We start from the raw sequence: 11,182 nt of genomic DNA on the forward strand, positions 1-11,182 counted from the left end.
AACATCAAACCGAGGAAATTAACCTTGGTGCAATCTACAGACCCTATTAATATTGTAATCTGCTTTTAATAGGAGTGCTTGGCAGTTTGCAGACTGACGTAGTTGCTATGATATGGTTAATATTCTCAGCTAAAACGGCTCTTCGCTTTTTGCACCTAAGCATTGCATCCGGGAGGCGTGCACCCTGCACCGGGCGGACCACGCCCCAGGGAAAATCCAAGTGTGGAACGCAGACCCTCTATATTAGAGCAGCGGCGCCGACGCACAAGGGTTACCCTGTGGGAGGCCGTCCATGCGCCTGCGCGGGGCGTCGCTTCGCCCCGCCCCAGAAGCGGGGTCAGATGACCCGCCCAACCGGCGTCGGCCTATAAAAGCTCGGGTGTTGACGTCAGCGTTCTCTTCCGCCGTCGTCGCCGCCATCCTCGGCGCGGCTAGTCACACTCGGATCTGCCTGGGAGAATCCACCGCCATCCGCCACCATGGTGAGCAGCGCTGTTCAACGGGCGGCCTGAATCGGCGGCGGGGCCTCCGTAGGGCCGGCCCTACCAGGCCTGGAGAACTGTGGCCTCCCTGACTGAGAGGAGACATGGCGGCGGCGGCGGGGCCGGCGGGCTCGGGGCTGGGGAAGCGGCTGCCGCCATGTCTGCGCGATGCACTGCTAGCCGAGCTCCGCTTCCGGGGGCGCCGCCGCCTCCAGGACCCCGGGCCCGGCTGGAGCTGGGGCGGAGGCGGGGCGGGGGGTATGATGATGTGGCAGACGCTGTAATGGCGGGCGCCGCGGTGCGAGCGGGGAGAGGGGAGCCGCCTTATGTAACCCGTGGGCTGGGAGTTTGAGTCCGATTTTCTGTCGGGAGCCGGGGGAGGCAAGGAAATGGCAAAAGGAGAGAAGAGTAAGACCTTTAGAAGCGTCTCGTCTTCTGACGTTGTGTAACCTTGGTCCTCCTTGTACCTCCCAGTTGTGAACACCTGATTCCAGAACTACGAGGTGGAGGCTCGTGCCTGTTAGGGCTGCGCAAGCCTCCCACCCGACCGGGGGTGGCATATTTAAGAATCAGGGGCAGGGTGTGTGGCTCTACCTGATTGACCCCCACCCTGCACAGCGAGAGGTGACCTTGGATTTTAAAGAGGCCCTTTGGTTGGGGGAAGGCTGGGGGTATAACCAGTGGCAACACAGTGGGGGGAACTTCAGCTGGACCCTAGATACGTCAATATACTACAAAGGAAATCTGTCATTCTTTGAGACTTACTCCCCAGTACTCATTCTGGGTTGTGACAACCAGCGTCTGGCTTTTCAGGGACGGGGTGAATTGCACTTTTAAAGGGGTGTCAACAGAGAAAGGGGGATCTGGGTGGGAGTTGAGGCAGCGCCAGGACCAGCTCCCTCTGGCCATGGCCTAGCAGTCTCTATTGATCAAGGTCTCAGTGCCAAGCCTCATTCCTGGAGTGCCGGGCCATCCTGAGTCGTCCCCCCGCTCCCCCCCGCCCAGGTGAACTTCACAGTAGACCAGATCCGGGCCATCATGGACAAGAAGGCCAACATCCGAAACATGTCCGTCATCGCCCACGTGGACCATGGCAAGTCCACTCTGACGGATTCCCTGGTGTGCAAGGCGGGTATCATAGCCTCCGCCCGGGCTGGGGAGACCCGCTTCACTGACACCCGGAAGGACGAGCAGGAGCGTTGCATCACCATCAAGTCGACGTGAGCAAAGCCTTGGCACCCTCTGGACAGGGAGGGGGGAGGTGCTTACTCTGAGTCCTTGGGCGGTGGGTAGGGAGGACAGACAGTAGCCAACCCTTTCCTGACAGGTTTCTGGGGAGATGAGCACATTGGGGCTGGGTTTTTGGACTGTGAGAGACAATGGGGCTTCAGCTAGTGAGATGGGAAGCTTTGTCTCCTGTGGGAGAGGCACAGTGATGGGTGGTATTAAGGGGATTTGGAGAGGAGGGGGGCCGAGGGGCTCTTGGCATTGTCTGGAGAAGTCTGGGTGGGTGCTGCTGGCATCCAAGGATGCTGGTAAAGGTCTTGCCTTACCTATGGTGGCTCCCTGTGAGTTTTCTGGCCCCAGATGTTAAGAGGGTGAGAAAACTCCCCTCCCCCGCAAAAAAAAAAGAGGCTGTAACGACAGTTGTTTTCATCTGGTAACATCTCCTTGGTCATTGGCTCTGAGACTCGTTTCAGCTGGGGAGGGAAGGGTGAAAGGTAGTCTTTGGGGTTTCTGGATCTTGCCTGATTGTGTAGCAGCTCTTTGAAATCAGGTGTGTTGAGCCTGAGAGGAACCAGGTGGACTCTGGTACCATTGCACCTGTACCAGGGAGGTGGTGGTTCCCGGCAGAGGGTGCTGCAGAGGTAAATGTCCCTGGATAGGATAGCTCTTGTGTGGGAAGTCTGCAGTTCATCTCTAGGGATGAGTAATGCAGGGGGAGGAGACAGGTTGCAGCATCTGTCTGGCTTTTTACTGGATTACAGCCTCACTTCAGGATCAAGAGCATCCACCCTGACTCCCGTGGGCAGGAACCTGGTGGACCACAGGGCTAGTGGGAAACAGGTTAGGAGCCAGGCTGAGGTGTGCCTCCATCCGGGTAACCTGTCTCAATCTCTCAGGGCCATTTCCCTCTTCTACGAGCTCTCAGAGAATGACTTGAACTTCATCAAGCAGAGCAAGGATGGCTCTGGCTTCCTCATCAACCTCATTGACTCCCCTGGGCACGTGGACTTCTCCTCAGAGGTGACAGCCGCCCTCCGTGTCACCGATGGTGCCTTGGTGGTGGTGGACTGCGTGTCGGGTAAGCAGCAGGCTTCCCCACGGATGGCGGGGAACCTGGGGCTGTCCCCTCTTTGGCCGACGGAGACGCCTCATCCCCTGCTGGTCCACAGGCGTGTGCGTGCAGACAGAGACGGTGCTGCGCCAGGCCATTGCCGAGCGCATCAAGCCTGTGCTGATGATGAACAAGATGGACCGGGCCCTGCTTGAGCTGCAGCTGGAGCCCGAGGAGCTCTACCAGACCTTCCAGCGCATCGTGGAGAATGTCAACGTCATCATTTCCACCTACGGGGAGGGCGAGAGCGGCCCCATGGGCAACATCATGGTAAGATTGCCTGACTGCTGAAGTCGGGGTCCCTTGGCGGATCGCCGTCTCCTGCTGTGTTCCTAGTACCCCCTCCCGCTTCTCCCACTGGGTGGGCAGCATTCCTCATGCAGATTGGAAGGGTTGTGGTTTTCTCCTTCAGGGCTGCCCTTGGGAAACCACTGTTGTGAAGCCATGGCCTCCTGGGGATTCTTGGGAGGTTGGAAGGTGAGGTTGCCAGGAACCTTGGAATGGCAAGAAGGCTGGACTTCGGTGGAGGCTGTGGGGTAGCAGCTCAGCCTGCTAACAGAGGGGCATGGGGCAGTGCCTGTGGCATCATCGCACACCCTGTCGTGATGGGGGCAGAGCTGGGCACCCTGTACATGATGACTAAAATTTCTTCACTTTGACCTGACGACTGTTGAAGAAATCCAGTGTCTGAGGGCCGGGGTGCTTGGGGGCTTCATTGATGTGGTTTGTGTCCAACTGTCCCAACTCACAGCTTTCTCCTGCTCTCTCAGATTGACCCTGTCCTCGGTACTGTTGGCTTCGGGTCTGGTCTCCACGGCTGGGCCTTCACTCTGAAGCAGTTTGCAGAGATGTACGTGGCCAAGTTTGCTGCCAAGGGTGAGGGTCAGCTGGGGCCTGCCGAGCGGGCCAAGAAGGTGGAGGACATGATGAAGAAGCTATGGGGAGACCGGTGAGTGCTGGAGACACAGCCCAAGTGTCCGTGGGGTCCTTCACACCTGCATCCCCCCAGATTCCCCTAACTTGGGTTGAGTCTTGTCTGACAGGTACTTTGATCCAGCCAACGGCAAATTCAGCAAGTCAGCCAACAGCCCAGATGGCAAGAAGCTGCCACGGACATTCTGCCAGCTCATCCTGGACCCCATCTTTAAGGTGAGCTGGCGTGTGCTTGATATAGGTAGGCGTCCCTAGGGCTGTCCTTGGGTTCCCTGAGAATCTGGTACCCAACCTGCTGCAGCCAGTAGCAAGATGCCGTGGGGCAAGGCAGGGCCAGGCTGCAGAGGCAGCTCCTGGGACAAGGATGAGGCAGCATGAGGTCAGAACGCCCTCAGGGTTCCACCCTGACAGGGAAGTCTCCCTGCCCCCTGGGCTTCATCATCAGGGGGACCATCAGCCTCCCTGACTGGGCAGCAGGTGAGATGAGGTAGGAGGGTCTAGGGTTTGCAAGCCTGTGAGTTTAGTGAGTGTATGCTCAATATCTGAAAATAGGAAGGGTTTTTTTTTCTTCTAACAATCTGTCGAGAAGTGTCCCCGTGATTTGCTTAATTGGGTCAGGCCTTTGGCGGTAAGTGAAGATGGCCTTTAAAGCTCCAGAGCAGGAAGCAGGTAGCTTCAGGCTTCCAGTATGTTCCCAAACCCACTTTGCCATGTCTCTTGGGTGTCAGGTGTTTGATGCAATCATGAATTTCAAGAAAGAGGAGACGGCAAAACTGATTGAAAAACTGGACATCAAGTTGGACAGTGAAGATAAAGACAAAGAAGGCAAACCACTTCTGAAGGTGAGTGGAGCGGCCATCCTGTGAGTCCCCATCCCAGCTTGAGTGCCATTTTCTCAGGTAATCAGACAGCTGGCTGTAAGGGTCTCAGTCAGGGCTCCATGCTGGGCCCAGGCTTATATTAGAAGTATCACCAGCAGGAGCTCTGTCACCAGCAGGGATGGGTAGGAGACATCAGCTGTTTTACACTGTTCTTCTAGATTCTTTCTCAAGTCATTTTTTTTGTCCCTCTTTCACATCCCCTACTTTAGGCAGTGATGCGCCGCTGGCTACCTGCCGGGGATGCCCTGCTGCAGATGATTACCATCCACCTACCCTCCCCTGTGACGGCCCAGAAGTACCGCTGTGAGCTCCTGTACGAGGGGCCCCCAGACGACGAGGCCGCCATGGGTACGTGGGGTGTGCCTGCATCCTGGGGTTAGAACGCTGGGCAGAGCTGCAGAATTCTGGAAAGCTGAGCTGCCAGGGAATCAGTTTCCCCTGTGGGGGGTTCCTTTCTCTCTCCTCAGGCATTAAAAGCTGTGACCCCAAAGGCCCTCTTATGATGTACATTTCCAAAATGGTGCCGACCTCTGACAAAGGTCGGTTCTATGCCTTCGGCCGGGTCTTCTCAGGGCTGGTGTCCACCGGCCTGAAGGTCAGGATCATGGGGCCCAACTACACGCCTGGGAAGAAGGAAGACCTATACCTGAAGCCAATCCAGAGGTGAGGTGCTCCGTGAGGCAGAGGGTGCCCAGCAGCCTCCCTTTCGTCCCTCAAGCCAGTGAAGGGGGAAGGGTGAGGGTTATCTGAATGTAGACTTGGCCAGGGGAGGCCCACCAGGAAATAGTGTCTCCTTCTCCCCACTAGGGATTCACAGTGAGACACAGCCCGGAGTTGGGAAGCAGTTAGGCTGAAATTATGGTGGCAGCATACATTTTAAAATACCCAGAGAATAGGCTCTGACCCTAGAGATGTCATGTGGCGGGTGGCCACCCAGTCCAGGTGTGGGTAGTGGGAAGAGCCTCCATTCCTGCTAGTTCCTCGGGGCCCTGACTGTATTGCGACCTGCGAGTGCCGCCGGTTTCCCTGTGGCACGCATGTCTGGCCTGGGTCAGGGTGCAGAGTCCTGCACAGCGCACGTGTTAGTGAGCAGGTGGCTCTGTCCTGGTGTGCAGGAGCCAAAACTGTCATTGAGACCTGGGTCGCAAGATAAATTCAGAGCTTGGCCCAGGGTGGGATGGCACTGCCCCTTCAGACAGGAAGACAGCCGCAGGCTCCAAGACAAAGGAGGCTTGTCTTTGGTCATTTGGGGATCTGCCACCCCAGTGCCGATGCATTGTGGCCTTTTGTGTCTCCCCCAGGACAATCCTGATGATGGGCCGCTACGTCGAGCCCATCGAGGACGTGCCTTGTGGCAACATCGTGGGCCTGGTGGGCGTGGACCAGTTCCTGGTGAAGACAGGCACCATCACCACCTTCGAGCATGCCCACAACATGCGGGTGATGAAGTTCAGCGTGAGCCCTGTCGTCAGGGTGGCTGTGGAGGCCAAGAACCCGGCCGACCTGCCCAAGCTGGTGGAAGGCCTGAAGCGGCTGGCCAAGTCGGACCCCATGGTGCAGGTGGGTGGGCCCCGGCTGGAGGCGGACACCTGCGGCAGTGGTGGTTTGTTGGCTTATGCCGTGTGGCTGAGCCGAAAGATTCCGCTGGCTTCTCACACAAGTAGAGATTCCGTGTTGAGAAAACCAGCTGTGCTGGGTACACCTGCCCTGGTAGAGGTGCTGCCCTTAATTTAAATGGTGGTTTTCCACCCAGGAACCCGATTTCTTTCGTAGGCTGCTTGGGTCTTTACAGGCTGGTTGTGCACGGAGGGTCCTTACAGAAGGTTAATGTTGAAAACGAGTAAAGAGGATCCTGCTGTCTTCCCCCCAAAACCCCATTTTGGGAGTCTGCCTTTTCCATCTGGAGGAAAGCTTGGAGCCCGCTTTCTACCTGTCCCTAGAATCCCTTGGGTTTCCCGCATTTGTCCCGGGGTCTGTGCTCAGGCTGACACGTGGCCCTTTTCAGTGCATCATTGAGGAGTCCGGGGAGCACATTATTGCGGGTGCCGGGGAGCTGCATCTGGAGATCTGCCTCAAGGACCTGGAGGAGGACCACGCCTGCATTCCTATCAAGGTGAGGCCTGGCGCTGCTCTGGTGGCTGGAGGCCCGCTGTCCTCAGGACGGAGGGCAAGGCAGGGCCCTGGGTCCAGGCTGGGCTCTGAGGGGCCCATTGACTGGGCCACTCAATTCTCTGTCTTTCCATCCGTTACTGCCAGCTGATATGTGCTGTCGTGACACCAGCTTAGATGCGTTGGCAAGGCTGGAGTGTGAGCGGTCTGCTTCTTAACAAATTTTTTAAAAAGCTCTTGGGAAGTGCAGACACTGAGGCTTATGTAGCCGGCCCCACGCCCAGCTGGTGCGTTCTGGTTTCCATTCTCCTTTTTTTTCCCCACAGAACTGAGCGCAGATCTGTGTCTGTTCTCAGACGTGGATTTGGGTTTCTTTACGTGTGGTTCTCTTTGTTAAGCTTCTGTCTTTTTGTTTCTCTACTTATAGGAATGAAATTTTCTTTTTTCAGGTACGATGACAGCTTTTCCCCATTATTCTCTATATTAGAAAACTAATATGCTGGGGTGTGGGGTTAGGCCTAGCACTTGTATCTTTTGAGATTTTTTTTCCAGTTAATACCGCATATGTGGAGTTTCACTGTTTCACCAGCCCTCTTGGCAGCGGGCTTCCGTCTACAAGGGAGTACCTGCACACCTCATGTTTACACAGAAGACGTGCATGGCTCTGTGCCGCCAGATCAAACTCGCTCTGTTTTCTGTGCCACTGCCACTGTTAAGTGGGCCTCGTTATTAGGAAGACCGTCTGTTAAGATGCCTCTCAGGTGTCTGGTTCCTGTGGCAGACCTGACCTGACCTGCATGCTCCTTTTGCAGAAATCCGACCCAGTTGTCTCATACCGAGAGACCGTCAGTGAGGAGTCTAACGTGCTCTGCCTGTCCAAGTCCCCCAATAAGCACAACAGGCTGTACATGAAGGCACGGCCCTTCCCCGACGGCCTGGCCGAGGACATCGACAAGGGCGAGGTGTCTTCCCGCCAGGAGCTCAAGCAGCGGGCCCGCTACCTAGCTGAGAAGTACGAGTGGGACGTGGCCGAGGCCCGCAAGATCTGGTGCTTTGGCCCTGATGGCACCGGCCCGAACATCCTCACTGACATCACCAAGGGCGTGCAGTACCTCAACGAGATCAAGGACAGTGTGGTGGCCGGCTTCCAGTGGGCCACCAAGGAGGTGAGGGGCTGCTCAGGCACAGCTCTGGTGGGTTTGTCACTGGGGCGTCCTCCTGTCCTTGTTTCCCTGTTGGCAGGGTGGGGCTGTGGTCCTGCCTCCTGGGAAGGGGACCCTAGGGAGGCTGAGATGGTCCCTGTCAGTGAGACCTAGAGGAGCTGGCACAGACAGTTCTGGCTGACCTGTTCTCAGGAGCTGCAATAGAGGTGGTTTCTTGATGGTGTTCCCCTTCCTCCATAGGGGGCGCTGTGTGAGGAGAACATGCGGGGCGTGCGCTTCGACGTCCACGATGTGACACTGCACGCGGACGCCATTCACCGCGGTGGCGGCCAGATCATCCCCACGGCCCGGCGCTGCCTGTACGCCAGCGTGCTGACTGCCCAGCCCCGGCTCATGGAGCCCATCTACCTTGTGGAGATCCAGGTGGGGAGGCCTGGCCCCCCCCAGCTGCTGCTCCCGGTCCCACCCTGCCCAACAGCTGCTAATAGCCCTTCTTTGCCTGACAGTGTCCAGAACAAGTGGTTGGTGGTATCTACGGTGTGCTGAACAGGAAGCGGGGCCACGTCTTTGAGGAGACCCAGGTGGCCGGCACCCCCATGTTTGTTGTGAAGGCCTACCTGCCTGTCAATGAGTCCTTTGGTAAGTGCCAGTCTGGTGTGGTCCTCAGATGCCTGCTGCCTTTGGGGTGGAGCCCAGCAGACATTCAGCCCATCTGGTCTAGGACGGGACGCATTTCTTTTCTTTTTTTTTTTATTATTTATTTGGTCGTGCTGGATCTTAGTTGCGGTAGGCTTGCTCCTTAGTTGTAGCTCACGGGCTCCTTAGTTGTGGCATGCGAACTCGTAGTTGTGGCATTCATGTGGGCTCTCTAGTTCCCTGACCAGGGATTGAACCTGGGCCCGCTGCATTGGGAGTGCAGAGTCTTAACCACTGCGCCACCAAGGGAAGTCCCAGGGGCCCAGTTCTTTCTTGTTGTGCATGGCACAGGGTGGGTCTGATGGGAGCTGTTGCTTTCTGCATCGCAGTTGTGGAGGAGGAGGTGCCTGTTTCTCATTTGGGCCTCTGGACTGCTGAATTAGGGGGAAGGTCCTTGGGCCTGTAAATCTAAGAGCAAAGCCTGCAGAGAAGCTGTGCTGGAGCCCCTGGTTCATCCTGAGAAGGAGCAGGTGGAGACCAGAGGGCCAGCCTTGCCCCACTTATTAATCAGTAGCCTTTGAGGGAGCCTTTGGGTGAGGGATAGGATAATGGGCCTGACATCTGACATGAGCCAGGTAGTCCAGACTCAGTGATCTTCTGGTGTGGTGTGGGCCTGTGTTCCCACCTTCCCCTCCTGGCCTCCGCCAGGGAGCCGTGAGGCTGCCTGGGCTGCCCGGTGAGTGCCGTCTCTGTGCCTCCTACAGGCTTCACCGCTGACCTGAGGTCCAACACGGGCGGCCAGGCCTTTCCCCAGTGTGTGTTCGACCACTGGCAGATCCTGCCCGGTGACCCCTTCGACAGCACCAGCCGCCCCAGCCAGGTGGTGGCAGAGACGCGCAAGCGCAAAGGCCTGAAGGAAGGCATCCCGGCCCTGGACAACTTCCTGGACAAGTTGTAGGCAGCCTCCCCGCAGCCCGCTGCCTGGTGGGACTCGGGCGCAGCCCCTGCACCCAGGGACAGGTGACCACAGCAACAGCCCCACATTCTCCACGACACCTTGAGGCTGTCCAGACCCAGTAACGTTCTGCCTGACAAGTTTCTGGGGCCCACTCCGTGCCATCGCTCAACATGAACACTTGATGCCGTTTCTTTCGATATTTATTTCTAGATTTCAGACGCAACAGAAGTGCCCTCACGGCAGGGACTTATCTGGCCGGTAGGGATGGGGGAGGAGATGGGACACCCAAAGCTTTTTTGTTAAGAGGGAAATTCACATGTCCAAAAAAAGTTAAAAATAAACGCATTAAGAGGTTTATTTGGGTAAATGGCCTGCAGTGGATTTTCCTCCGGAAAGGGGGAAGGAACAGGCGGGTAGATGTTCTCTTTGGACAGAAGCTAGTAGAAGGCAGGAAATCCTGTGCAGTGTCACCATGAGCACCTCCAGCTGTATTAGTGCCATTGGAATAATAAATTTGATATGGTGGTGATTGTGCATGCGTGTCCATGGTCTTTCTCCATCCGCTCAGGCTAGAATGGACTCCCTGTGCCGGTGAGCAAGGCCATTGTTTACGCTCCAATACACAGTGTTCAGTATCACCTCCAAATGTCCAGGGCTGAGGCAGAGGTCCGTGAGACTTCACGTGATCCAGGCGAGTCCAGTTGTCCACCTGTCACGTGGGGCCAGCTGGTGGAACTGTCCTACATCTGTGCTGTTTGCAGGGGCAGCCACTGGCCTCCTGTGTCTACTGAGCATTTGAAATGGGGGTAGTGCAAGCCCAGGACCGTTACTTTTAGCTGTAAACATATTTCCATAGTCTGATGACGCTGGTGCTGTCTTAGCAGTCAGTGCAGGCTGGGAAAATTGCCCATGTGCTCAGCTTTGTCCCATCAAAACTTCCCTGTGGTTACTGCAGTGCTGACTAGCACCCTGGGGTCTGACTTGTGCCTGGGTTGTGGGAGGAGCCTCAGTCTAACTTTCATGCTAGGAGCCGCTCTTTGAACAAACAGCAAGGATTCCTTTGTAGGATTCTCTGGATTTGGCTATTCAAACTTTACCCTAAAGATTTGTAACGTTATGCGTGGGTTATCACTCTACATGCCTGTCCTCAGGAAGGCGGATGGGGACAATGAGGTGCTGGTGTGGGGTTCCAGGCCAGGAGGGTGGCCATTGTGCTCCCAGGCTGCCCAGACCTATACCTCCACTAATATGTGTCTTGTTAAGGTATGGAAAGGGGAGGAAAAGAGCTGTAGAAACCTGATGAACGTTGCCTAGAGCCAGATGACCAAGGTCAACATCAGTGATAAGTCAGGATGATACTATGGACCCTTGATAAGGAGTGATGAAAATGGCACTGTATGGTCTTCCTAAAACCTGTCACCCCTCTTTAACCACAAGAAAGACAAATCCCAATTGAGGAAGTAGACTAATCCTCAAAACTGTCTAAGTCATCAAAAACTGGGAAGTGTGAGAAGCTCAAAGCTCAGAGGAACCTAAGGAGACGTAACTAAATGTGACGCGGGATCCTCGAACAGGAGAAGGACATTAGGGAAAAACAAGGAACTCTGAATAAAGTACAGACTGGTTAATAACGTATCACTCTTGGTTCATTAATGGTGACAAATACAAGATGTAATAGGGGA

At 55.9% G+C, this 11,182-nt stretch overlaps 1 protein-coding gene and 1 non-coding gene across 2 annotated transcripts; both read left to right on the plus strand.

The window, feature by feature from the left end:
• Nucleotides 1–326: 326 nt before the first annotated feature.
• EEF2 (eukaryotic translation elongation factor 2) lies at nucleotides 327–10,034 on the plus strand. The gene is made up of 15 exons (XM_067734193.1): nucleotides 327–482; nucleotides 1,488–1,702; nucleotides 2,606–2,787; nucleotides 2,879–3,090; nucleotides 3,591–3,769; nucleotides 3,864–3,969; nucleotides 4,482–4,595; nucleotides 4,844–4,982; nucleotides 5,102–5,297; nucleotides 5,936–6,194; nucleotides 6,640–6,747; nucleotides 7,556–7,909; nucleotides 8,147–8,329; nucleotides 8,413–8,545; nucleotides 9,307–10,034. Exons 1-15 carry the CDS (start codon nucleotides 480–482, stop codon nucleotides 9,498–9,500), a joined length of 2,577 nt encoding a protein of 858 aa, XP_067590294.1. The 5' UTR covers nucleotides 327–479; the 3' UTR covers nucleotides 9,501–10,034.
• Nucleotides 3,449–3,513, plus strand: LOC137222878 (small nucleolar RNA SNORD37). The gene has a single exon (XR_010942654.1). It is a non-coding gene; the product is annotated as a small nucleolar RNA SNORD37 (small nucleolar RNA).
• Nucleotides 10,035–11,182: the final 1,148 nt, after the last annotated feature.

This window comes from Pseudorca crassidens, chromosome 3 (genome assembly GCF_039906515.1).
Source record: "Pseudorca crassidens isolate mPseCra1 chromosome 3, mPseCra1.hap1, whole genome shotgun sequence".
Taxonomy (NCBI): domain Eukaryota; kingdom Metazoa; phylum Chordata; class Mammalia; order Artiodactyla; family Delphinidae; genus Pseudorca; species Pseudorca crassidens.

What these genes read in the sequence shown, in the direction of transcription:
- EEF2 (XM_067734193.1), top strand. An exon ending in TGCATCACCATCAAGTCGAC is followed by an intron (nt 1,703 to 2,605) that starts GTGAGCAAAGCC and finishes TCAATCTCTCAG; the next exon opens with GGCCATTTCCCTCTTCTACG. An exon ending in TCCAGTGGGCCACCAAGGAG is followed by an intron (nt 7,910 to 8,146) that starts GTGAGGGGCTGC and finishes CTTCCTCCATAG; the next exon opens with GGGGCGCTGTGTGAGGAGAA.